This window comes from Lithobates pipiens, unplaced genomic scaffold (assembly GCF_037356315.1).
Source record: "Lithobates pipiens isolate NorthernLeopardFrog02 unplaced genomic scaffold, aLitPip1_a1.2 Scaffold_8, whole genome shotgun sequence".
NCBI classification, from domain to species: domain Eukaryota; kingdom Metazoa; phylum Chordata; class Amphibia; order Anura; family Ranidae; genus Lithobates; species Lithobates pipiens.
In genome coordinates, this window is record NW_027507903.1 from 127,819,212 (window position 1) to 127,847,149 (window position 27,938).

The 27,938-nt window shown below is 42.6% G+C and overlaps 1 protein-coding gene and 1 long non-coding RNA gene across 2 annotated transcripts in view; both read left to right on the plus strand.

Moving 5' to 3' along the window:
* LOC143962820 (TRPM8 channel-associated factor homolog) overlaps positions 1-27,420 on the plus strand; it is a 56,653-nt gene extending 29,233 nt beyond the window's left edge. The window contains exons 2-8 of the mRNA XM_077472296.1: positions 2,163-2,784; positions 7,479-8,434; positions 8,517-8,611; positions 9,469-9,682; positions 11,457-11,696; positions 15,357-15,694; positions 23,017-27,420. Coding sequence (XP_077328422.1) covers positions 2,168-2,784; positions 7,479-8,434; positions 8,517-8,611; positions 9,469-9,682; positions 11,457-11,696; positions 15,357-15,694; positions 23,017-23,268 — 2,712 coding nt within the window. The 5' untranslated portion in view covers positions 2,163-2,167 and the 3' untranslated portion in view covers positions 23,269-27,420. The remainder of the gene's footprint in view (positions 1-2,162; positions 2,785-7,478; positions 8,435-8,516; positions 8,612-9,468; positions 9,683-11,456; positions 11,697-15,356; positions 15,695-23,016) is intronic.
* LOC143962110 (uncharacterized) overlaps positions 1-27,938 on the plus strand; it is a 767,356-nt gene that overhangs the window by 657,880 nt on the left and 81,538 nt on the right. The gene's annotated exons all lie outside the window — the stretch shown is intronic.

The following is a 27,938-nucleotide window of genomic DNA, read 5'->3' on the forward strand; positions in this document are numbered from 1 at the left end:
CGGGTCAGGGTCTCTTGCAATAAGTCTGTGAAGATAAAAATCTCAGTCTCATTGAATTTTATGAGACTTGTTTTTTTTTTATATCATAGTGAGAAAATCTCACTATGACATCTCTTGCGGTTTCTGTTAACATATTTGTCTTTTGTATTCTGTGAACTCTTTCAAAGCGTATGGGAGATGTTATGTTTGTTCAGTATTTTATTGAACACCTTACAAACTGTTTTATATAAATCACTATTTTTCACAGACTCCGCGAATCCTTAAGTTATTCCATCTATTTCGGTTCTCTTGATCTTCCATCCTATATCAGATATTTCTCATTTCCAGCCAATTCAATTCAACCCTTGCCCGCAGTTCCATAATTGCTTTTTTATGTTCATCTAGATGTATTTTGGATTAATTCTGTATGTCCATCCTGGTGGCATTCAGTTCTCCTTTAATCATGCATTCTAAATGCAACATCATCTCAGCCATATCCCGCATTGTAGGAAACACCTGTAAGTTCTCCATATCTTTTTCTCTTTCCATTAGCAGTTGTTCATATTTCTACTGAATTTATTCTTCCCCAGCTCCATTATTTTTTCTTCATTTGATTCTATGGGGAAGAGATTATTCCCTCTACTCTTTCTGCTACTTGTTCCGATCTTTGATCAGCTTTGTCCTGTACCATGTATGTTTTTTTAGAGTTACAATTCTGGCTCTCTACTTGGATGGTTTTTACCCCCTTTTTCCCCATATTTTATTTTCTCAAATTGTTGTTTCCTTCTATGCACTCATCATCTCAAGGAATAAAATTATTATCGAATCCTGTGTAAAGCTTAATGCACACTTTTAGCAATACAGTTCATAGAGCATATAGTGATCGAATTAGTAGGTAATTAAGAAGCACATATGATAACTAACATGGCAGATCTATACAACTTATTTAACTGCATGCCGACCAGCCACCACAGTTGTACTGCGGCAACATGGTTCAACTGAGCAAATCGCCGTTATGCTACGTCGGTAGCATACACGGCCACTAGGTTCCTTGCTGCAAACTTCCCTCAGCTCCTCTGTCTCCTCCAACTACCTTCAGGGAGACTTTCCAGTCCTCTGGTGAGCTTTCCGTGGGGCCGACTGCCTCACTACGTCCTCCGTTTCGTCTCCTGTCTCTCAGGCCGGCTCTCTCCACCTAGTACCGCCCTCCGCTGGCAGACTAACAGGCTCAGCCTCCTCCTTAACCTCTCCCAAGCCTTTTTCACAGGCAAGAGTGAGGGGGGAGCGAGAGGGGGCAAGGGGAGCTGCGACCACCAGAACCCTCTCCACAGTGCTCTTGGCGGACTCTGGCACCAACTCCGTCCATCAGTCTGCCATTCCTACACCCACAGGGGAGCCCGACCCCTAACCTCTCTCACAAGCAGGAAGTGTACCGTCATCCACGGACGCCTCAACTGCTCCAACTCTCCTTCTCTCTTGCCAGCAACAGCCTAGTACGTGCCTGATATGTGCCTAATTGCGTAGTAATCCCACCAGGAATGGGGAAGAGCAGGTAACAGGTAGCAGATGCAGCGTTCACAACGTTCTCAGTTCCGAATCATGCAGCTTCATACTCCACATCAATCAGCCTCTAACAGAAGCATAGACCATCTCAGATAGGGTATCTAGGCATACAAGCTACTTCTATTATAGCTCGCTCTCTCCTTATTTACAGCTTCTATAAATAAAAAATGGATTTATGAATGGAGGATGGGCAAATGCTAGCTCCACCTCCTCCATTCATCGATCAAGTTTCATTCATAGAATCTTTAGTACTGGTTTCTATGAATGGAGGAGCTGGGAAGAAAGGGCAGTCATAGTCAGGCATTCTTGATGAGCCGTGGACAGCTCCTCAGTTCTATTAACCTCCGCCACATTGGAAGATTGTGGTGACAGGGATGGGAGGGCATCAGATGACATAAGATTTCTAATAAAGCACAAGGGACAAATCACACTGAAGGTAAGTAATGTCCCCTGTGCTTTGTATTTTTTTGTAGGTAAGCATATGCTTTAAGGCCAACCCTGTACCGGCCTATAATCACCTTTCCTTTCCGCTTTAATTTGTGGGCTTTGATTGCTCTTTGACTAATAAAAACTTTAAAGATTTCATTTAATTTAAATTGATTACATACTTTTGTTTATAGGAAATATGACAGCTAAAGAAGACTACAGTTCACTTGTCCATGGTCTGTGTAGCCTGGACTTCTCTGGAGACAACATACCTTGCCAGCTTCTCCTGACTGGTGACACGGCCTTCCCATTGCTAGTGACACCAGCACAACACGTCCTCTTGGCTGCCTCTAAGTATGGGAAGGGTAAAATAGTGGTCATGAGCCATGAGGCATATTTAAACCAACCAAAATTCATGGATTTCCTGAAGAATGCTATATCCTGGCTGAAACCATCTTTAGAGGCAGTAATTGGTGTTAACAACAATCTAGATCACCTGGAGCAGACTCTGTCCTCCTCTGGACACAGGGTACAAAAGGTGTCCGGTCTGAAGAAAGATCTAGGGGTGTTCTGTACTACTGGATATGATGACAGCCAGGCAGAAGATATTGTCACATTTTTGAGTCAAGGTGGAGGTGTACTTATTGGAGCTCAAGCCTGGTACTGGTCACAAATTCAGCCACAAGAGAACGTTCTGTGTCATTTTCCTGGGAACAAAATAACATCAGTTGCTGGAGTGTATTTCACCAACAAATATGGAGAGAAGGGGAGCTTCCGTGTGACTGGGAACATACCATGGAGTCCAGTGCATAAAGTGTGAGTACACTGTGACTGATAAACCTTAAGGTGATTTATCAGTGGTTTCAACAAAGATTCACACAACCTTTACCCAAAATAATTTTTCTTATTTTTTTATCCAGAAAAATAACTTTATTTGGTAATACATGCATACAATCCAGTTATCCATATTCAGAATGCACATGACAGTTAGCCCACACTAGGACCCAGAATTCTGTCCATGACAAGGTCATCTGGAGCAAGACCCGGGATGTCCAGCCATGGCCCCCACAGTTTTTTCAAATTTATGTGAACATCATCCATGCTTATATATGATTTTTTCCATTCTCAGCGTATTGCCTAGTGTAGTGGTCCATTCCTTGACCGTCGGAGGTGAATCCGATTTCCAGTGTAGCATTATCAATTTGCGGGCCATGAAGAGTGCCCTAGACAGGGCCTCTCTGGTATGGGATTCCCACTCCAGTTCGTCCAGCAAATCCAGAATGCAGCACCTGGGGTCCCAAGGGACTGACACCCAGAACACTGTGCTCAGGGTGCCAATCACCCCCCTCCAATATACATGGAGTTTGGGACAATGCCACATCATCAAAATTATTTTTCTAATTAAACCACAGGTGTGTAACATTTGTGAATTTTGGATGAAAATTGTATTAATAGTGAGTGAAATCATTGACAAATAGACCGCTTATTGTTCTTCTAATAAAAATAAATCAAGAATCCCAACCACAATACTACCTGCCTGGAGTTTGCATTCTCTCCCTGTGCCTGCGTGGGTTTCCTCCGGGTACTCCGGTTTCCTCCCACAATCCAAAGACATGCTGGTAGGTTAATTGGCTTCTGTCCAAAATTGGCCCTAGTATATGAATGGGGACCTTGGATTGTGGGCTCCTTGAGGGTAGGGACCGATGTGAGTGTGCGATGTACAATGTACAGAGATAGGGACAATTGTAGACACTCACTTAGGTTGAACTGAATGGACTGGTGTCTTTATTCAACCTTACTAACTATGTAACTATGTAAGACCACTTTTCTATTAGTCTTCATGCAATATATCATTATTTATCCCACTTAAATCTTACATGCTATCTTTTCTTGTAAGTTTATGTAGCAGGGTGCAGCTGGTTGCGTGTTTCACTTGCTCGCCCCCAATCTCAACCACTGTGCTGCCGACTCATCTCTCTTCACCGTTGCTAGCTGTGGGCTGCTTCCCCTCCACTGCTGTGCTGATAGTTGCTGCTGGAGTGGCTTTGTGTGTGAAGCCGCCACTGCCGCACTGTGTCAAATGCAAGGTATAATAAAATCCCTGTGCTCAGTGGCGTTGCTAGGCGGGTATGGGGGGTGTGGTCAGAGTACAACCCTGCATCATACGCTGCTGTCCCCTCTGCTTTCCTCTCACCCCCACCTTCCTGCCTGTCATCTCCCTCTCTGTGTCTGTCTCCGGCTCGGCCCCCCCCCCCCCCGCCGATATTATTGTAAAATAAAAAACTAAAATTGTCACTGCCAGCCCCTCTATTGGAGGCTGGCATAGCACATTATGTTAGTCGTTTTCAAAAACGAGCATTCTAAATACCGAATTTGAGCTGTCTTCAGGCCGGTCATTTGACTCGCGGACACTTTACAGCTATGATATAGTGCCTCTGCAGAGGAGACGAGCGGCCACGTGATCACCCCAGCTGACGTCAGAGGGAGATCATGGCCCCTCCTGCAGAAGACATACATCGGAGCCGTAAAGCAGCCGTGAGTCATGTGACCGGCCTGAAGATAGCTCAAATTCGGTATTTAGAATGCTCTTTTTTGAAAAATACTTACACAGTGTGCTATGCCATCCTCTATCTGTTTTTGGTTCTTTATTACTTTGCTGTGACATGTACAGTGTGATCTTGATGTTCTAATAAAGGCATGAGAAATTTCATTTGGAGGGCAGCTGTCCAGAATTCTCTACTCACCTAGAGGGGCTGGCATAGTCTTATATAAATGGGTTAACAAACCCTTTAAGCTGCTAAGACACCCCCGACACAAATGGTTATAGGTTGAAGACAGTTAACACCTGTGTAACTTAAGTGTTAGTAGGCTACTACTCCATAATAGTACACATAAAATGGGACACAAGCAACTGGATAATACATTGTAGATAAACAGGTGTGATAAAGTGGTTGTAAACCCTTTGCAACCACTTTATACTGCAGGCAAGCCTATAATTAGGCTTACCTGTAGCTACACTGGATGTCTCCTAAATCCCTGTATTTGCATGTGCCAATGTCATCAGCACATGCACACTTAAGCAAACTGAAGCAATGGCCCATACGTACTGTTGCTTCAGTTGTACTGTGTCGTTACCAGCGGTTCCCGCATGCATGCTGCGGGAGTGACGTCATCGTGGCTCCGAACAATCACAGCACCCTAGCCACGATACCCAGAAGTATGCTCTGCATACAAGCTCATTATGCCTTTCTCTTGCAGGTTTTTTATTTTTGGGGATTTTTTTTTACAGGGTTTACAAACACTTTAAGACAATAAGCAGATAACTGAACAGGTTTAAAGATGCAGCACTGAATAATCTGAACACAGACCCATAAAATGGAAATTAACTGAAATTATAAAATAATAACTGGTTATAATTAACATGGACTTTTAGTATCTCAGTCCTTTGGCCCCTGGTGTGGACACAGGCACCCCAGCGATGAGTCTGCACTGCTCCCGGTCCCTGCACAGAAGAGGCATGTGTGGCCGTGTAGCACTTACCCACACAGGAGCCGCTGTGAGATGAAGGGTTCTCTGTTCTACCATGACTGTTTAAGCTGCCCACTGACACACCTGGTTTTAGTCATTCACACCTGTGTAACCCAAGTGTTAGTAGGCTACCACTCTATGATAGTACACAAAAAATGGGACACAAGCAACTGGATAGTAGGTAAACAGGTGTATTAAGGCAAGATGATTAATCACTTCCCACCTGGCCTATTTTATTAATATGGCCGTATGGATTCTTTGTTATCCCAAGGAAACATCCCAAGAAAACATCATATGATGTCCTCCTACTAGCATGCCTTGTGTGTGTCCTAGGGACCACGCAGCGCCGCAATCTTAACATAGATAATTGTATGAGGCTGCTGTTTTTGGTCTTGATACCAGGTGATTGATGTGATTCACATGTCAGTGGTAAACAGTGGCTGTCATTTATAGTCATTGTATACCATGTGGTCATATTAATCACATGGTACAGGGTCAGTAAAACAGTACTAAGTGGTGCCTATGGCAAATCACAGCTATCACAATAGTACACAATGGCAATGAATGGATGCAATTCACAGTGTAAGAATTATTGCTTATACTGTGATCACAATCATAGTGTTAAAAAAATTCTCATCAGCTCTGTGGTAATGATAATCCAAATTATAACTGGTGCAAATAGGATCAATAGTAATGGCACTAACTACGTGACTCCCGACCACTCTGCTATTATGATCTAGGGCTACAGCCGGAGGTGCCGAGATCTCCCTCTGATGTCGGTCATGCAACCACTCAGCCCCTCCCACTGTAGCCCTGGATTATAGTAGCAGAGCGTGACCAGCCTGTAGATAACTGAAAAAAGGTATTTAGAGGTATCTATTTAAACAAACACTTACACAGTGAGTTATCGTCGAATAAAGGAGAGGGGCTGCCAGGATAGTTTTTTTTATACAAATAGCGACAGGAGGGGGGCAGAGACGGCTCAAACAGACACAGGAGCTGACAGGCGGGGGGGGGGGGGGTGAGGAGGACAGAGGAGAGCTGTGGATGACGGTGGCACTTAAACTGACTACAGAGGTCAGGGCTCAGCAGCCATGATTATCGTGGTCAGCTTACAGAGGAGGACACAGGAAGTGGCAGGATCAGCCATGTTTTTTACAGCTTAGAGAGGGGCAGGTTAGACAGCATAAGCACTGTGCTGTTTAATCTACTATAAGGGAACAACCACTTTAAGTGTTGTAATTCCGCTCACCACTCCTGGCAGGAGACAAATCTGATCCCATATGCTTAGTGGTCAGCTGCTACAGAAGTCTCAGTCCTCACTATCAGGTTCTTACTATCAGTTCCTCATGATTGGTTGCTCACTGGCTCTCCCTGACTGTAGGAGCACATGGCAACAGGTCCCTCCAGCTTTGGGTTCCAGCACAGAAGCAGAACTCTCAGCATCTCAGTCATTTGGTCCATGGTGTGAGCACAGACACCCCTGCAATGGGTCTGCACTGCTCCAGGTTCCCACACACAAAAGGCTCACAGGAGCTAAGTGTCTTGGCACCCTGGCATGAGTGGATACAGACACTCAAGGTAGCATGTTATCATTCGCTCCCAGCACTAGACTACCCCAAGCTCCAGTGGTTGCCCACAAAAAAGCCTGCCTTTCATCCTCTGCTGTGCCAGGGAATTGTAGGCAATGTAGTTCTGCAGCCATTTACTTGTGTTGTACAGCACTTATGCAGCAGGTAGCAGTGGCGGATCCAAACATAGAGACCCACACTGCAGCAGTAGCTATCAGAGCAGCAGCGGGAGAGAGCAGCAGACAGCCAGCAACAGTGAAGAGAGGAGAGCCAGCAGCACACTAATGGGGGAGGGGGGCAAGTGGGTGGAACACACAACCGACTGCACCCACTTACACTTATAATTCCTGTTCATTTCTTATTGTGTGCAAAACTAATGACTGCAGGGGTGTCTTATTTTGTTTTATACAGTATAAATTTTTCAGCGGATTTAAAGCATCTCATGCAAGGTGTGAATGACCTGGACATCAGTGGAGGATGCGTACCCTCAGAACTTCTTCTTCATGGGCCTCTAACATTTCCAATTGGGCTCAACAACAACAATCAATGCTTTTTTGGTGCTGCATACTACGGCAGAGGACGTGTTGTTGTAGGAACACATGAAGGCTACCTCTCCAAGCCAGAGCTTAAAACCTTCATTCTCAATGCTATTTCTTGGCTAGACAGGTGCAGAAATGGAAAAATTGGTGTTAAGCAACTGGGAAATCTCCTCCGGGTGTTACAGAATGAAGGTTTATCTTGTGTGGCTTCTGACTTGATTCCTGGTCTCAGTGTATATTGCTGCAACTCGTACAGTGATGCAGAAGCTGAAAAGATCCATAGATTTGTGGCGGAAGGTGGGGGCCTGCTCATCGCTGGCCATGCCTGGTACTGGTCTTATTCCAACCCAAATGTGCTTTCCCAGTACCCAGGAAATAAAATCCTCAACAAGTTTGGAATTAGTATTCTAGCACAGACAGTTGGGCAAGGAGTTTATAAGGCTTTGGATCCCGAAGCAGTTGATAGTATTTACCACTTCCCTAGAGCAGCTTGCGAAATGCTAAGAGACTTGAACAGTGGAGTTGAGTTGAAACCACCTCTCAGCTCTTGGTTGAACAAACTCAGACAAGATGTCTCATCATACATGAAGCTTCCAGCCAGCCCTCTTACCTCATCACTACAGCACGAACTGACACATCTAGTACAAGGGTCCAATTTGCCCACTGTCAGTAAACAGTGTCCTGTGAAAAACAGCTCCAAAGAGGCCTTTATCATGTGCTTGGCTCAAGAAGTCAGCTGCCTTAAATGTTTGAATGACCATGAGGAAGGTGACACTGATTTATTGGACCAGGACCCTGTTACAGTTCAGATTGATGCCACAAACCCAGGTAGAACATTAAAAATGTAAAGTTTGGCGCCTCCATCTATGTAAGATTTGTGGTACGGTAACAATTTCTGCATTACTCCTAGGTGCTGATGCATGGAGAAGTACTGGTCTCTTTCTGCCCCCTGGAAAAACTGCAATACTAATGTTTCCAGCATCAGCTGCTGGACAAGGTCTTCAGGTATTTCTTTTCTAAACTGTTGTACTTAATTTTGTTGCCCTTTTTGGCACCCCCATTTGCCATGTAGTTGCAAATCATAACATTTGAGCTAATTTACTAAAGGGGTTAAGAATCTTCACACAATATATTCTGTGATTACCAGTGGCTGCTGCATTTTTTTTTTTTTTGGGGGGTGGTGGGAGCGGCAAACAATTGTTCCGAAGCAGAACTTTGGGGTGCACCACTTACAAATAGCCAGCATAAGGGAGCCACAGGTGCAGCATACAGCTTCCCATTGCAATGAATGGATGTATGCTGCTATATGAGGGTCTACACCAATGCTTGTCCAAACACGTGCATGAGCATACAACCCTGGATGCAAATTGTGGCTCCTTTACGATGGTTATTTACACTGAAGGCATACTGTCTACGAGGAATCCACTACTGGACACCATTGGAAGCAATTTGGATGCCAAAAGAAGTAGATAAAAGACTCGGGACCCGAAGCATCACATGACCATGGATTTAGGTAAGTAAAAGTGCATTTAGCATAGGCTTTTTTTTAAATAAACACAGAAAAGTGTTGGGGGATATACAGGGTATGTTTTAATAAAAGACACAAACTGAGTTCCCAGCAGGTGCCACTCACTCGAAAGGCTAAATAAAAGCTGTTTCTCCCTACGGAAACTGGGTAAAAGAAAAAAGAAGCACTGGGATACTCTCTAGAGGGGTAAATTTTGGAGAACATTTTGGTAATTTCTATACAAGTTGTTTAAGATTAGAATTACTGGGCAAAACAAATTCAATATATAATTTATTTTTTTAAATGACTGTTATATACATATTTAGCTTACACATTTCTTTTACTATTTTTCCAGGTTCAGGTTGGCTGCCACTCAGATAACTTGAGTGGAGCAAAGGAGTTCTGTCGCGCTCCAGCGGTTATACATCAGAAAGATGTTAGTGGAGAAAAAGTAAAAATGTCTTGTATATGGGGAGGTCTTCTATATATTATTGTCAAAGCAAAAAGCCAGTTGGGTGTGATTCCAGTGACAGTGTGTGGTGCAGAACGAGCTCCAACATTCATTAAGGGTAAGCATTTGAAAAAAAGAATATACTCTGAATACAGAATGTTTTGCATTTTGTCTGTAAAGGTGAATTTTTGCTATTACCGTAAATATACAGTATACAGATTATTATTATTATTGCAGGGATATATTTTTGTCTAACACAATTGAATAGTTTGGAGTTTTAGCAGTGATTTTGTAAAAAATAACAGAAATAACAGAAATGCGGCTCAACAAAAGTCATGATCAGTTAATGCATTTGAAAGGTCATGGTTTGTTTACGAAATATTATAAAGGATGAAGAAGACAAAAAGAAGGCTTGTCTGTTTGTAGAATCTTGCTTTCATTAGTTATGAATATAAAGACCATGTTGGTATTAATAAATGTACAATTTTAAAGATTTTTATTTAGTTTGATAGAGCAGGGAACAGTTTACATTTATATGTGTTACTCCATTGGAGAGATTTCCCATCACATCAATAGAGGTGCTAATTGTTGGGATTTAAATTACAAAAAAAGTTTAGAACACATGTAATTGTTGGTAGAAGCCTACATTATAAAACTTTGGTCTTCGGATACATTCAATGCTAGGAAGGCTTTAAAGACTATGCTCCAAAACGACTGCAACAAATAATGTAATAGCTCCTCACATATGCTTCTCTGTAAGGCCTAGCTTATACTTGCAATTGGGGTTCACTACTGCCACTGAACACGACCATTCAAGTATATGGTGCCAGTCTAGAACTGCCCTGTAATCGTGTGCAAACCAGGTGGTGAGGAAGCAACATTTTTCCTCCAAGTCAACTGTCAAACACCATCTAAAAACCAATCCACTGTGGATCGCTCATAGAGGGTGAGCAGTGGTCTTCAAAGTGTGTGCTGCGGGCCAGATGTGACCCTTTGCTTGCCAAAGGGCCACATCTGCACCCTTGGGGCACCATTTCTCCCACTGATATGAGACACATTTCCTCCTACTAACACCAACTATGCCTTTAACTGTGGGGCATAATTCTTCCCACTGTTTTATAGTTCCACTGTCAACAACAGGGCTTAATTTCTCCCGGTGACTCCAATGATGCAGTAATTTATCTTTTTTTTTGCCAGGGCATTTATTACTCCCTCTAGCCATAGTTCTGCCTCCCTAAAGTCTAAAGGACAAGAACTCGCCCTTTATTTAGAAAGTTTGGAGACCCCTGTCTTAGAGGAAACATTGTTAATTCTATTGTATTTTCAATGATTGGAGGACCATAGCTCCTCACATATGCACACATTTAGCAAGCATGTGTATATTGGGTGCAAAGTAGAATCCAATCAGAATGATTTTTAATGACAGACCACCATCTGATGTCCATGGATAAACAGTATATAAACCGTAACAGTCCATGGGTAGGTATACAAGCCAAAAAATGAATTCCAGTAGCAGACAACCCAGGCAAAATGGATAATTCCAGGGCTGGACTTAATATTGAAACAAATTATTTCTTGCACATATCTAGTTGTTTAGTATGTATGTACTTGTATGTATACAACAAGTAGTATCTGAAGTACAGAAATATGTACATTTCTAGTGTCAAATAAAGAATTATTACTGAAACTGCAGCATTAGCATGGTGGTAGTCGGACTGTCAAAATAATAGCAGTTTAGGTATTGCCAATCATATGCCAGTTTATTCCTTTGAGATATTTTGCTCAAAAAATGTTATACTACAATACCTTACAGTTAAATGTAATTAAGGATTATTAAATTAAATGCTTGTAAAATAAAATAGTACAATAATGTAATTTGTATTCTTTTTTAGGTCAGACTAGCCTCTCTTCATGGCAGCAAACAATTCGTAACTATCCAGCTCCTTGGGCTGAGTTTATTACAGAAAGCATCATTCTTACTGTACCCTCTGATGCCATCCGCTCACTAGAGGATCCAGAAACGTTGATGTCATTGTGGGATGAGATCATGGCAGCCATTGCTGATCTAGCAGCAATTCCTAAGAAATTTCCCCGTCCTGAAAGGATTGTGACAGATGTACAGATATCAGCTGGTACGTTGTTATTTTTTATTTTGGTGATCATTGATGGGAGTGTTAAGAAATAGTTTCAGGGCTACTCTCTGAGATAATTCTGTAAACGTACATACCCCAGGCACACTTTAAGTTATAGGCATTTAATGTAAAGTATTTTTCCCATAAAGAAAATGTTTCTTGTTATTTTAATGGGAAAGTGAGCACATTTTCATCCATTGTGCAAAAAAAAAGTAAAATAACTCTGACTTAACCAAAACTTTAGCAAAGTCATGTGGATAGAAGCCGCATAATTCATTTTAGTATACCATATACCGAATTTCAAATGATGGGCCATAATCCCAATACACACCACCATCTTTTGAGTGTATAGAAAAAAATATACTTCACAAAGAACAGGGCTGCTGTAGTATGCTTACCACTAGCCCTGGTGAAAACAGTACATTTGTTTGTGACTTCTTAAAGGGGATCTTCACCCTCCAATACATGATCTGCACCCCTTCTCCCATCCTCTGCAGGAATATGGCTCTTGTTTTTTTATTTATTTTCTTTATTTTTTTTATAAAATGTACGCCTAGGCAAAAGACGTGCACTCTCCTCCCTTTACCTCCCAGGAGGCATAGCCCTTCATTGAGGAAATGAGGAGGGGGCAGGCCTGTCAGCATGTCATTGGAAGGCATGCTAACTGAACCTATTGATGATGTCAAAATATGGCAGTGCAGGACCGAGTCCTGCCAGAAGAGAAGAGGATCTCAGCTGGACAGCACTGGATCTGCTCTATCCGCTGAGCGAGTATCCAAAATTAGCAGAACTCACCACCAGGGAAGCAGGGCTTTAAAAAATGGGGGTGAACGAGGAGATGAAATGCACATTTGACGGTCCTGCCCCCACCTCGTGATATTTTGATCAAGGTCTTCGAACTCCTGTCTACCCTTTTCCACATACTCTTCCACAAGAACCCCAAACTTTCATTGCTCCATTGTCCGATCCCAAGACTCTTCACTTACCAGCAGAAACTAGCCACCTATCTGTTTGTTGCAGCTAAGAGCACAATAGCAAGGGCTGAAAAAAGCTAGCTGTATAATTTTCAGAGGTGAAGAGCACCTTGACGACTCTTATGATCCATGAAAAATTACCTGTATCCTCCAAGACTCCCATGCCAAATTTCTCCAAAAAATTATTTGTTTACAACGTTACAGCCGAACAGCCTACTAGGCCTCTCAAACTAGCTTGACTCCATCTCCAACCTGGGGAAACTTCCTTCTTCCTTTCCCTACTCCTTCTTTACCTCTTCTCCTACCCTTTTTTCTGATTTTGGGGGTCTTGCACGTCGCTTTGTTCCTCCCTCCCTTTTCTCTACCCCCCTTTTTTTTTTGTTCAATTATTTGTCCTGTGCTTAGTTTGGTTTTGTTCACCCCATTTCTGTGAACAGGTCCCCTCCCCTTGCCCACCTCAGCCCCTGAGGGTTACTGTTGGTTTATAATTTATATCCCATAACAAATTTTTATTTGTGTGCGTGGGAATTTGGCATCTGGTTTTCCTTCGCATATCAATAAAAACATTGTACCAGAAAAAAAATGGGGGTGAAGGGTGAAAATCTTCTTTAACCAGTTGCCGCCCGTCCACCATGAAATGATGGCAGATGCGGTGCGGCTTTCATTCTGGGATTCTGGGATGACGTTATATGACGGCGTCCCAGAACGGGTGCTCTCACGCTCCCCTGCAGGGGTGCACAGCGTGGTGATCGCGGCCATACCGTGATGCTAGGACACGGCGCGACCATGATCTTTGTAGATAGCCGTGTCCATGGCTCTTTAACCAGGTTGATCGGCTGTGCCCAATCACAGCCGGTCACATGTGAACACGGAGATGCCGGTAATCAGCACTACTCACATCACACTGACAGAGTGTGTGGCGAGGAGAGCCGATCAGAGACATCTCCTCGCAGGGGGCAACAAAACATATAATCAGGGCACTGATCATCAGTTTCCTGATTACATTATAGCACCAACAGTGTCACCAATCAGTGCCCACCATTGCCCTCCAGTGCCAGTAATCGGTGCCTACCAGTGCCAGCAATCAGTACCCACCACTGCCCACAAGTGCCACCAATCAGTGCCCATTAGTGATGCCAGTCAGTGCTGGCTATCAGTCCCACCTATCAGTGCTGTCCATCACTTCTGTCCATTAATGCCCATCAGTGTTGTCCACCAGTGCCTCCTATCAGTGCCAATCATTGCCACATATTAGTGCCCATCAGTGCCGCCTATCAGTGCCACCTATCAGTGCCTATAAGTGTGGGATATTAGTGCCTCCTCATCATGCCACATATTAGTGCCAATCAGTGCCGCCTCATCAGTGCTGCCTCATCAGTGCCCATAAGTACCACCCCATCAATGCCCACCAGTTCAGCCTATCAGTGCTCATCAGCGCACATCAGTGAAGGAGAAAAATTACTTAATTACAACATTTAGTGACAGAAACTAAGTAAAAAAAAATTTTTTTTTTCAAATTGTTTGGTCTTTTTGTTTATTTAATTTTTTTGTAAAAAATTAAAAACCCAGCAGTGATTAAATACCACCAAAAGAAAGCTTTATTTGTGTGAAGAAAATGGTAAAAATTAAATTTGGGTACAGTGTAGCATGACCACGCAATTCAATTCATTCAAATTGCGACAGCGCTGAAAGCTGAAAAATGGCCTGGGCAGGAAGGGGGTATAAGTCTCCTTTAGGCAAGTGGTTAAAGTATTTTCTTTGTATTAAAGTAAGTATTTAACCACCATAAGACATACCTATTTCCAGAAACCTTTTTTACATATAACTTTAACAGCATTTACAATACACTTTTTTATTTATTTTTTATCTTACTTTTCCATACGTCATCGGATCGGGTGACGATGGACATTGCGGTCCGTCATCATCCGATCTCCCATAGGGGAGAGCGGCGCTCTGACAGGTCCGTCCCTGCGCAGTGTACAGAGACGGACCTGTCATCTTCCTGCTCAGCGGGGATAGACGGAGCGATCCCCGCTGAGCAAGCGGATGTCCACAGGGCGGATCAGCACGGATCCGCCCCGTGTGAAAGAGCCCTAAAAATAAAATATCCATTTATTAAACATAACATTTTCTCATAGAGCTTGTGAATACTCATTAGCACTTCTGTTGAGAAGTTGTATCATAAGCAGGGAGTAGTAACACATCCACAGTAAACAAATGATTCATTGTTCTATAATTGAAACTTGGATCGCAACTTCTGTTTGTGTATAATTACATTACTGTCTAAATTGTACATGATCTTGAGTCATATACCTCTGTTGTACAGTGGTTACATTGCAACACATGAGATAATATCATGCTCTGGATACCACAAGGCTATAAAGAGCAAGCATCACTTTTTTTTTCAGTATTTAGTTACTGATTGGACATAAGTACATGCAGTGTTTTGTCCCATCCTCCTAGGTGCATGGCCTCCTGACACCACAGCTGCATTTTAGTGAGTGCCTGTCTTTGGCTCCCAGCACTTGTACAAGGCAAACACCGGCAAGGGTATGGCAGAGGTATTGGGAGTTGACATGACTTACCTCCCTCTGCGTTCCTCCTGCAAGTGCTTGCTGTGGGTGTATTAGTGTAAATATTGTGATGGGTGATACTGATCTGTAACTTATTGTGCCCTTTTTTTAAGGTTGGATGCATGCTGGATACCCAATAATGTGTCATTTACAGTCAGCAAAAGAAATAACCAATGTCGAGCACATAAAAAAAAATGGTTTCTGGGGACCGATACATGAACTTGGCCACAATGAGCAGAGGGGCAATTGGGAATTTCCGCCTCATACCACAGAAGCAACATGCAACCTCTGGTCAGTATATGTACATGAAACTGTCCTGAATATTCCAAGGAATCAAGCACATCCTGCACTAAAGCCAAAAGACAGGGAAAATCGAATCCAGCAATATTTAAAAGATGGAGCCAAGCTGGAAAAATGGAATGTGTGGACTGCTCTGGAGACCTACCTTCAGGTATTGTACACCAAACACTGATATCTAACAACAACTAACATCTTACTTGGCAACCCATAAAGACATAGGAACAGAGAGAAGCAACAGAGAGAATGTGACCTGGCACAACTGCAAGGAGAAACCTCCATCCCCAATGTACATCTATAAAAACAGGGAAGGAAAAAGTGAGACTTTAAATGAGGGATGTCATTGCTATCAGATATTGCATATGGTATGTAAATGGAATTTATTAGTTGAATCAGTGGCGGCTGGTGGTCAAAATCCTTGGGGGGGCGCAAACAAACTGAAAAATTCAGGAAAAAAAAACCCATCAATTGCAGCCTCGCTGTGCCATCAAACGCAGCCACTGTGCCATCAAACACTGCCACTGTGCCCCAAATACTGCCACTGTGCCCATCGAACACTGCCACTGTTCCCATTGAACACTGCCACTGTGCCCATCGAACATTGCCACTGTGCCCATTAAATGCTGCAACTGTGCCCATTAAATGCTGACACTGGGCCCCAAATGTTGCCACTGTTCCTATCGAATGCTGCCACTGTGCCCTAAATGTTGCCACTGTTCCCATTAAATGCTGCCACTGTGCCCCAAATGCTGCGACTGTTCCCATCGAACACTGCCACTGTTCCCCAAATGTTGCCACTGTGCCCATTAAATGCTGCCACTGTGCCCCAAATGCTGCCACCGTGGCCATTAAATGCTGCCACTGTGCTTCAAATGCTGCCACTGTGCCCATCGAACACTGCCACTGTGCCCCAAATGTTGCCACTGTGCCCATTAAATGCTGCCACTGTGCCCCAAGTGCTGCCACTGTGCCCCCCGCCCACTGTCTGCCCAGCACTTACCTTGTCTCTAGTGTGCAGTGTGTGATGGCGCCAGGCAGTGTCTGGTGTCCTCCATTTCATCCCGACCTCCTCCCGTCTTCTGCAATGATTGGACGCCTGGTAGGCGTCCAATCACAGCGTCTGTGATTTCAGTCAATCAGGTGACAGGTAACAAAGACCCGGCAACCTGAGAGGCCGGTCAGTGTTAGGCCGCGTACACACGCGGGGACTGTTCGCCCAACTTTGTCCGTCAAACAGTTTCGGCAAACAGTCCGCTCAAAATTAGCATGGACGGACATGGCCACACACGACGGACGAACAGTTTGCTGAAACCGTGCGCGATGACGTGAACGGCACGTACGACGGGACGAAAAATACGACGTCCTATACACTGCATTATAACTTTCGGCGTGAAAATCCTTTCTGAGCATGCGCGCAACTTTGTTTGACGAACAAGCCTACACACGAGCGGACTGTTCGCTGAAACAAGGTTTCAGCGGACAGTTTTTCGGAAATTCCGAAAAACCTTGTCCGTCAAACTGTCCGCTGAAACTGTCCGCTGAAAGCCCACACACGAGCGGACTGTCCGCCCAAACACTGTTCAGCGGACAAAGTTGGGCGAACAGTCCGCCCGTGTGTACGCGGCCAAAGGGAAGTGATGTATTAGCTTCTCTAACATAACACTGTGTAAACAGAAAATGTACAGCATTGCGCCAACTGTTTACCCCTTTGGAAGCCTATTATTTATAGCCCATGGCTCTAATCAGGATGCCTATTAGAGCTAACAGCTCTAATCAGGCACTTCCAAAGAAACCCCGCCGCTGTAATTCAGATGCCCGGCACCCGACAAAGGGCCGGACACCTGAATAGGGGGTGGCAGCGGCGACAATAGATAGAGCGGTGCAGGAGAGAGGGGCAGGCGTGCCTGTCCCCTCTATGGACGCACTGCCACTGAGTTATACCTAGGAACAATTAATTAAATACATCATATATTCTAATGGCCATTGAAAAAACCTTAATGCAAAAGAGCTGACATAAGCATATATATATAAATTGTGTACATACACATAATAGACATGATTCCAGGTAGATCATAAATATATATATATATTTTTGCATAGTAAATGACCAATTCATATAAAATGATAGATGGTCTGCCAGATTTGTCAAGGCACCCTGGGAAACTCTATGCATTTTATGACTCTTGACCACACATCAGGAGTTGGGTGCAGAGATATACTATAAATGCAAATGCACAGGTATTATGTGTTAATATAACAGATATCCCTAAAAAGGAAGAAAAAAGGTACTGAGCAGAGGGTCTGTGCTCACAAGTAAGCTGTATACCCATGCTTGGCTAATATAGGGGGAGTGGAGCCTTGGATGTAAGGGGACAAACACAGATCGCCATACCCAGGGCCATCTTAATAACATCATGGGCCCCTGGGCAAAGTAATGCACTAGGGCCAATATCAGGAAGATGGTGACCAACGGCATGCTATGCGCACGGTGGCATGGAGTGGGTGTGTCTAAATAATGCTACATATTGGGCCTGGCATGATTAGAAACAACAAATACAGACAACTATTGAATTATCTCAAATTAAATTCACCCCCTATACACGCTGTCTCACCCTCTCTACACACTGCCCCCTCCTATCCCCCCATATACACTGACTCTTTTCCCCTGTACACACTGCTCGCACTCCTTTTTTAAACTATCTCCATCCCTGTACACACTGCCACCCTGCCATAAATGCCTCTCCCAGCATATCAGCAGCCTGTATTTATGTATGACTGTATACAGTATGGGGGTTGGGGGCAGGAGGGCACAGTACAGGGGGGTTGGAGGACACAGTAGAGGGAGGTCAGGAGTGTACAGTATCAGGTGTAGTTATGTATAGCATTGGGTTTGGGTAGTATTGGGTGGTATAGTGGAAGGATTGGATAGTATAGGGAGGTATAGTGACAGGACTGGATAGCATAGGGAGGTATATTGAAAGAATTGGATGGCATATGAAGGTATAGTGACAGGATTGGGTAGTATAGGGAGGTATAATGGCAGGATTGGATAGTGTAGGGAGTTATAGTGACAGGATTGGGTGGCATAGGGAGGTATAGTGACAGGATAGGATAGTATAGGGAGGTATAGTGATGGGATTGGATAGTAAAGGGAGCTATAGTGACATGAGTGGATGGCATATGATGGTATATTAACATGATTGGATGGCATAGGGAGATATAGTTACAGGATTGGATGGTTTAGGGATCTATAGTGACAGGATTGGATGGCATAGGGAGCTATGGTGACAGGATTGGATGGCATAGGGAGGTATAGTGACAGGATTGGATGACATAGGGAGGTATAGTGACAGGATTGGATAGTATAGGGAGCTATAGTGACAGGATTGGATAGTATAGGGAGCTACAGTGCATTGATGGAATAGTATAGGGAGGTATGGTGACAGGATTGGATAGTATAGGGAGCTATAGTGACAGGACTGGATAGTATAGGGAGCTATAGTGACATAATTGGATAGTATAGAGAGGTATATTGACAGGATTGGATGGCATAGGGAGGTATAGTAACATGATTGGATAGTACAGGGAGGTATATTGACAGGATTGAATAGTATAGGAAGGTATAGTGACAGGATTGAATAGTATAGGAAGGTATAGTGACAGGATTGTATAGTATAGGGAGGTATATTGACAGGATTTAATACTATAGGGTGGTATAGTGACAGGATTGGATAGTATAGGGGGCTATGGTGACATGATTGGATGGCATAGGGAAGTATAGTGACGGGATTGGATAGTATAGGGGGGTATATTGACAGGACTGGTTAGCATATGGAGGTATATTGACAGGATTGGATAGCATAGGGAGGTATAGTGACAGAATTGGATAGCATAGGGAGGTATAGTGACAGGATTGGATAGCATAGGGAGGTATAGTGACAGAATTGGATAGCATAGGGAGGTATAGTGGTATGATTGGGTAGGGTGAAATAGTGGCAGCTTAGAGCTGTATGCAGTGGCATGTGCTCTGTCTCTCACTGCATTCCTGGATATGAACACTCCCGGGCTGCTGCAGCCTCTCCTTCTCAGCCTGTGTGAATAATTGTTTGGGAGGAGTGGAGGAGGTAGCCACACCCCGGCTCCTCCCACCAACTCGGGCTGCTTTGGGATAAATTGAAGATCTCCAAGGGACAGTCTATTCTGATTAAATGAAAGGGGAGTGTTACAGGCAGCCTCCCCCGCACCGCTGATGCTTCTGCTGACCCAATCGACTTGAAAGCAGTACATGTTTACAAAGCTGCAAGGGGACAAGGAAAGTGCAGGGGCTTCAATGACCATTAGAATATATGATGTATTTCAAGAATTGTTCCTATGTGTTGAACTAATAAATTACATTTATATTCCCTATGCAATATCTGATAGCAATGGCATCCCTCATTTAAAGCGGTCCTCCACCCTGAAGTGGAAGTTCCGCTCATCTGATCCCTCCCCCCCTCCGGTGCCACAATCAGCACCTTTCGGGGGGGGGGGGGGGGTGCAGTTACCTGGATAATCCCAGTATCGACACCCACTTCCGGGACAAGACCCACGCAGCCATGATTTGCTATACGTTTATTGGCTTGATTTATTAAACAAATGTAGCCCTTAGGCCCCTTTCACACTGAGGTGCTTCTAAACTGCCAGTAAAACACTGAGCTCTTTTGATGAGCTTTTCAGGCGCTTTTGAAGAGCTTTCCATTCATTTCAATGCAGAGGGGAGTTTTTTGACCGCCCTGCCAGCGCTCTGCCCCAATGTGAAAGCATTCATTGATTTTAATGGAAATAGGTTTTTGTGAGCCTCAGGTGCTTTTTTTTTTTAGCATTAAAGTGCCAGAAAAGTGCCTCAGTGTGAAAGTTTTTTTTTAGAAGATTTGGGGTTTGTTCTGGTTTTAATGTTAATTGCTGATTTATGTAACATTTGCCATATTTATAAAACCAGAAACATCCTCACAGTCATGGGTGTAACTAGGGTTGCCACCTGTCCAAGATTCACCCGGACAATCAGGATTTTGAATCATGTGTCCAGGTTTCAGGCAGAATGAAACCCAGACACATTATTCAAACGGGCAGTGGCTCCTCAAGTGACCAAGATAGTCACACAAATCTGTTGCCATCTGGGAGCTGCAGGCGGCTGTCTTGGGGCAATTTCTGCATTACTGCATGGCAGGATGATGATGTCAGAAAGAGCAATTTGGCCACACCCACTGTTTGCTGCTGCACACTATGCACACCACATTACTACTTTCCTTGGGGCACCCAAAGGTATTCCAGGTTGCTAAAGTGTTCGGGTTTGGTGTGAAGAAAAGGTGGCAACCCTAGGTGTAACTAGTGATCATAAGGCCTCGTTGCAAAATTTTGATGTGACCCCTCTCTGTGGCACATAGTAGCGTCAACTGGAACAATAATGTAATTGACCTTAACATAAAGCATATCTAATTCAAGGCCATGTTGCAGGGAAAATGTCAGTGTAGTCGGTATATTACTCTGGGTAGAAGTTGCAAGAAAAGAACAGCAGTGCAGGGAGATAACTTTTAGCCTTTATTTCTTCAGCCACCAAAATGTCCTCAGTAACTAACCAGTCTTCTTCTGAATCAGTTCTTTTTGGAGCCCTGGTGTGATTTCTAAACCCACTAACCCCTTCCACCACTATTTCTTTAAGCTGTGTTTTTTTTTTTTTTTATTATAAACCTTAGCCATTATATCAATTTTAACCACTCCGGAATGAAAATCTCAGGGACACTGTGTTAGGCATACAGTGCTAATACTGTATTAGAGTGCTAGCCTAGTTGATCTGAAGCTCTGAGGGCTTATAATCTACTCCAGGATGGTGTGGGGAGCAAAGGAGAGCTGTTATTAATAGGAAAAAAGGTATTCCTGTGCCAACTCAAATGGTTATAGAACACGTACTACTGCACACACTGAGGGAAATGTCTGAACCCAAAAGAAATAAAGATAAAGAGGTAGTGGTGCGCTGTACATAGAGGATAAAGTGCTAAACGTCCTAGTGTAATAAAATTAATATACAAAACAGGTGCTGATAGTTGCCAGGCTAAGGCATGTAGAAAAAAAAAAGTGCAAATACCAGGTGTAGACTGATAATAAGCAAAATTAAAATGATAATAGTACAATCAAATAAATATACAAAGCAGGTGCTGACAGTTGCCAGACTTAGGCATGTAGAAAGAAGTGCATATATCCAAGGTGTGAACTAGATTAAAATGATAATAGCAAATATTAGATCATTAGGTGTGAACTAGATTAAAATTATAATAACAAATATTAGACCATATATGTAAATTATAGGGTTAATAAATCCATAAAAGAGCATATATCAGAGTGTCCATAAAAATGCTTCCTTGTATAAACGTATATATAGTGGCTCTGTAAACACAATAATAAAGTGCTGGTGCTGGTAAACAAAATTTTGCAAAGTGCTGCTGGTGGTGGGTGACTTGTTAAATCCTCCGTGCTTATTAAATATATGGGTGTCCCCTTACCTTAGTGCTGTAAGGTAACAGCATGTAAATATGTGTCTTTAAGGTCCCTGGTGACCGTCCTAGCATGGTAGCACAGGCTCTTTTTGGTAAAGGTGTCCTGCCTACAGTTAGCGTCCCCTTTAATAGTAACCTGAGGGTGTCCAGAATGGATGGATGGGTCTTGCCAGTGGACCATAGGTGGAGATTAAGAACAGGAGGGATGCCCCATAGTGTAGTATATTTAAAACGTATTTATTCAATTTAAGTAAAGATAGACAAGTACTCACATAGACGATCATGTGACTTCATCAGGGGATGATCCCCTGATGAAGTCATGTGATTGTGACGAACACGCGTCGAGACTGAGACACCGGAAGTGATGCAATCGAGCTCGCTGCTCGTTTTTACACTGCCTTACTTTGATTCATGTCTATGTGAGTACCGGTCTATCTTTACTTGAATTGAATAAATACGTTTCAAATATACTACACTATGGAGCATCCCCCCATTCTTAATCTCCATTTTTTTTCAGGAACTCGTGATTTCTGGAGCGCACTTGACACATTGTACCAATACTACAAATATCCATTAAGTTCACCATTTATATGACTTTTGGAAACAGTCCAATGCAGCCAGCATCCTTTCATATAAGAATTTCTCTGTTTCTCCTCCTTTTCATGCTGCAATGTGTATTGGCAAAGCGGAAGGGGACTTAGAGACAAGGTAAGGCATAGAGCAGTAAATAGGTACAGCTGGGATTAGATTTATATTGAGCTCCAACTGCAGTTAAAAAATTAAAATTAGACCAATTCAACAATGTAAAGTTATAGTAATTGCGTTTGACTTGAGTTTACCTTTAATGTACATATACAGTAACGTGCAGCACTATACTGAATACATGATAAGCTGTATGTAGTGAGGTTTTATTTTATACATGTTTACCAACTCCCTTAATTTTCAGTTACAAGAAGGATTCGGATGGGATCCCTTTAAAAGTTTATTTGCAGAGTACCAGAAACTGTCAAAGGTCAGTGGAAATAATTCGGATAAGATGAATCTCTGGGCGGAGAAGTTCTCTCAAACTGTCAATAAGAACTTGGCTCCGTTCTTCCAGTCCTGGGGGTGGCCCATTGAAGAGAAAACCAAGCAGAAGTTATCAACATTGCCTATGTGGGAGGAAGATCCTATGAAGAAGTATACCAATTCTGCATAAGGGCATTTACATAAACCACACTGTATCCTATTCTAACAAGTAGAAACATAAAAACAAACCAGGGTGGATAAAAATCAATGATTTAAAAAAAAAAAAAAAATCTGATTTTTTTTTATACAAATAGATTTTTTAGATTTTTTTGATTTACTCACCTTCTGCCACCACGTCCCTCACCTTCTGCCACATCACCAGCCATCCCATTAAAGTAAATGGGACTGTTGGTGAGTCAACAGTAGGTCAGAGAAGGATCCATTGCAGGACAGAGATGACAGTTGCTCTTTAAAAATTATGATTTAAATCGACTTGATTTAAATCAAGCCTTTTTACTAGTGAATCAAATCACGATTTAAATTGTGATTTAAATCAAATCCACTCTGAAACAAACCAAACCCAGATATACTAATTGTTGGAACCATCAAATTGCAAAAAAAAATAAAATCTGTATAATCTTTTCTTTTTGAGATTTCAGTTAATATTTTTTAAAATTCATGCATAAACCTGCACTTAGAGATGCCATAGTATTTTAAGCGGTTTGTTTGGACCAAGCTGGCAAAAGAAACAATTTACTTTCCTAATCAATGAAGCGAATGTCAGTGCTGTATAAACTGTGTTTAGCATCAGCTACAGGAATCTTTGCATTTTTATTCATAGAAATTCAAAGAGACTTTCTGAGCGGCCCTCAGCCTGACTTAATTTTGTGCTGGGAACGGGACAAGAAGTCCTTGTACTGCTGCCAGAACACAGCACTGTATACTGTATGCAGCTAGCGCTACACGGAGGTTATGCAGTGCTGGTAGATACTGCATTGGTTACTAAAGGAAATCGTTTGGACCAACTTGGTCCTAACAATCTATTGAAGTCATATTATTCCTGGAATTGGGCTTTAGCTCTCCTGTCCTGAAGGCCCTAGGACAGTGATGGCGAACCTTGGCACCCCAGCTGTTTTGGAACTACATTTCCCATGATTCTTATAAACTGTGCAGTGTATTTGTGCATCATGAGAAATGTAGTTGCAAAACATCTGGGGTGCCAAGGTTTGCCATCACTGCCGTAGGATCATTGGTTTGGATCCCAACCATGACACTACCTGCATGTTTTTCTTGTGTTTGTGTGAGTTCCTACACACCTCAAAGACATGCTGGTAGGTTAATTATCTCCTGTCTTTTACCAACATCCCTTATTAACAAGCTGAAGTCACAGGTGCTGATGGCAGATAGCATAGAGAACTTTTAGCACTAGCAGATTGAACCTGTCCTACCTGTTTCGTTACATATCAGTTTACTAAATGTGGTTCCTGTTTAACTAGGATTCTCATGCATCATGTGTTTGAATTGGATGCTGTGCTGTGAGTTTAAATAGAACTCTTAAGCCCCATACACACTATTAGATTTTCTGCTGATTTTTTCCTTCAGGTTTACCAAAACCATGTAGTGCAAGGGCCTGCCTGATTGCATACAAATTGAAACTCCTAAGGTTTGACCTCATATTATTTGGTTTTGGTAAATCTGAAGGAAAAACTCAGCAGAAAAACTGATAGTGTGTATGGGGCTTTATATGCTGTGCATATTTTAGAAGGACAAGTGAGACAGACTACTCATACAGTACTGGGTGTGATCCACCAACATATCACAGCTCAGATTAAGAATTATTACTGTATATTTTATTAAAAAATAAAACATGAAAACACACTAATCTACAGTACATTAGAGGAAATGCTGGCCCAACAACCAACCAAACTCTCTCTATTCCTTTGACTGCTAAGGAATGGCTAAGCTGTCACCCGATAATACTACTAACTAAAACAGACATACAGTAAAACCTTGGATTGCGAGCGTAGTTCGTTCCAGAAACATGCTTGTAACCAAAAGCACTTGTATATCAAAACAAATTTCCTCATAAGAAATCATGGAAACTCAAATGATTAGTTCCACAACCATTTAGTCATAGGTCCTTCAGCTTATAGTCCATATAAAAAGATTATAGCAATGTGATAGGTTGTGCAACCATAAAATGTGCATCCACAAATGGAAGCCTCCACAAGGGGATTAGAAGCTAAATAGGCTCTAAGTGTAGCAATATGTTGCTAAATGTTGTACCCTCATTAAATGTATCCATATTGCTACACTTAGAGGTGCCTCTCTACTCTTTTATACTCAGTTGTGACGTGACGCTACTTGTATATCAAGACATCGCTTGTATATCAAGCCAAAATGTATTTAAAAATTTTGCTTGTCTTGCAAAACACCCTCAAACCAAGTTACTCTCAATCCGAGGTTTTACTGTACTACTTTACAGAGTCTTCACCATATGTTTCAAGGTATTACAAACTGTAAAGAAACAATTTCTTGGGTGGCACAGTGGTATAGTGGTTAGCACTCTCACCTAGCAGTAAGAAGGGTCGCTGGTTCATATCCCAACCAAGACACTACCTGCCTGGAGTTTGCATGTTCTCCCTGTGCCTGCCTGGGTTTCCTCCAGATACTCCGGTTTCCTCCCACAATCCAAAGACATGCAGGTAGGTTAATTGGCTTCTGTCTAAAATTGGCCCTAGTATATGAATGGGGACCTTGGATTGTGGGCTCCTTGAGGGTAGGGACCGATGTGAGTGTGCAATGTACAGGGATAGGGACAATTGTAGACACTAACTCAGGTTGAACTGGATGGACTGGTGTCTTTATTCAAAAGACTAACTATGAAACTATTGTATAAATGACTCCACTTACATGTAATGATCAAATGTGGTGCTCACATTTTTTTTTTTTTTACTACAAACTATACAGAGAAATAAAGTTTTTTTTAAACATTTACATGTATTGATCATTGAAAAGAAGTTTTATAGTAAACTGCATCCATTTAACATATACATCGAAGATTGCTAAATACTTTATTGCCCTTTTACCTTTTTCTTAATTGAAGTATACAGAAACACTTATAACATGTCAGGCAGCATATGTAGTTACTGGTATATAACAGAGCAAGAAAGAACCCAGCATTTTAGGTGTACAGGTTATATTAGCAGCGTTATATTAGCAGAGTTATATTAGCAGTGTTATATTAGCAGAGTTATATTAGCAGAGCAGCGGATGGTGCCAGTAGAGCAAAGAGTGGTGTCAGTAGGGCAGTTGTACAGTGTTAGTTCGTTTTTAAGACCCCTTTCACACTCAGCCATGGCCGGGTTAGCGGTAAAGTGCTGCTGGGTTTTAGCAGCGCTTTACCATCATTTTAGCAGCGCTTTTTCAGACGCTAGTGGGGCGCTTTTAACCCCCGGTAGTGGTTGAATAAAAGGTTAAAAGCACCTGTACTGCATCGCTTCGGCAACGCTGCCCATCCATTTCAATGGGCAGGGCATTTTGGGAATGGTGTGTACATCGCCCCAAAGACACTGCTTGCAGGACTTTTTCTAACATCCTGCAAGCGCACCGCCCCAGTGTGAAAGCACTCAGGCTTTCACACTGGGGAGGCATGAGAGGCATTTTTAGGCAGTATTCTTAGCGCTAAAACACCTGAAAAACGCCTTCAGTGTGAAAGAGGTCTTATTTCTATTCTTTTTTACAATATTATTTTTTATTACTTAAAAAAAAAGAAATTAGGAGCCCTGTTATGGGGGTTTGGTGAAATATCAAGGATCTAAACAGACCCCTGACGTCTCACTTTTGAAACAGAGAAAAAAAACTGAGGACAGAGATTCCCCAGTCCCTTTCTATGCAGCCTGGAGTAAACACAGTTTCCTATGCTTCAGTTAAGAATGAAGACAGGAGCGATTGGTACAGATCACTCACTGTGTTCATTCAGAAAAGGAAGGGGCTGGTTAATTAAGTTTTTACCAGCCCCTTCCCCGCTCCTGAGAGGAGAGAAGCTTGCAGCACTGCAGGGGGGAGACAGGAAGCAGGGGGAATCGGCACCACGCGAGGTGATTAGGATGTGCCACACCCAACACACACTGTGTACACGCCAGTGATTACATACTTATGCTACATCATAGATAACTTGAACAAGGAGATGAATAAGATGAATAAGAGCCTTCTGCTTATAAATTCAAACCAATTGTTCTAAATTAATTCTTTGCTATTATTTTACTATTTTATGTAGATTGGAAACATAATATTGCTTTGCAAATGACATTTGAATCAATAAAGAGTGCTTTAAACTGAATCAACTGTCTGTCTTTGATGCTTTATGATGATTTTGTAAGAAACCGAAAGCAACAACAGATAAGAGGGGAAACATGGAAATATGTTAAAACAGAAAAAAAAGATCAGGGGAAAGGGAGACAGGGTATCAGGGTAAAGCCCCTTCAAAACTGCATTGTGAGATAAAGTGGGGAAAGTAATGAATTAAAGTGACACTCAACTCTGGTTTAAAATAAAAACAATCAACTCAAGTATATATCCTTAAGTCAGAAAAGTACCTTCTATTACCCTCAGTAAATCCCTTTTCTTTGCTGCTGTCAACTGACTCCAATGAAGGTGCCTGGATACCTTCGTTCTCCATGGTCCCACTGTTTGTAGAAACATAGCCAACCTTTCATGTTTGCTCCCACAGTGGACTATGGTCTATGGATTACGGCCGCAATCCCCGAACTGCCCCCTGCAAACCAGATGTGTCCCTTTGCTTGCCAGATGCAGTCCTTTGGGTACTATTCCTCTCATGGACACCTACAATTGGACACT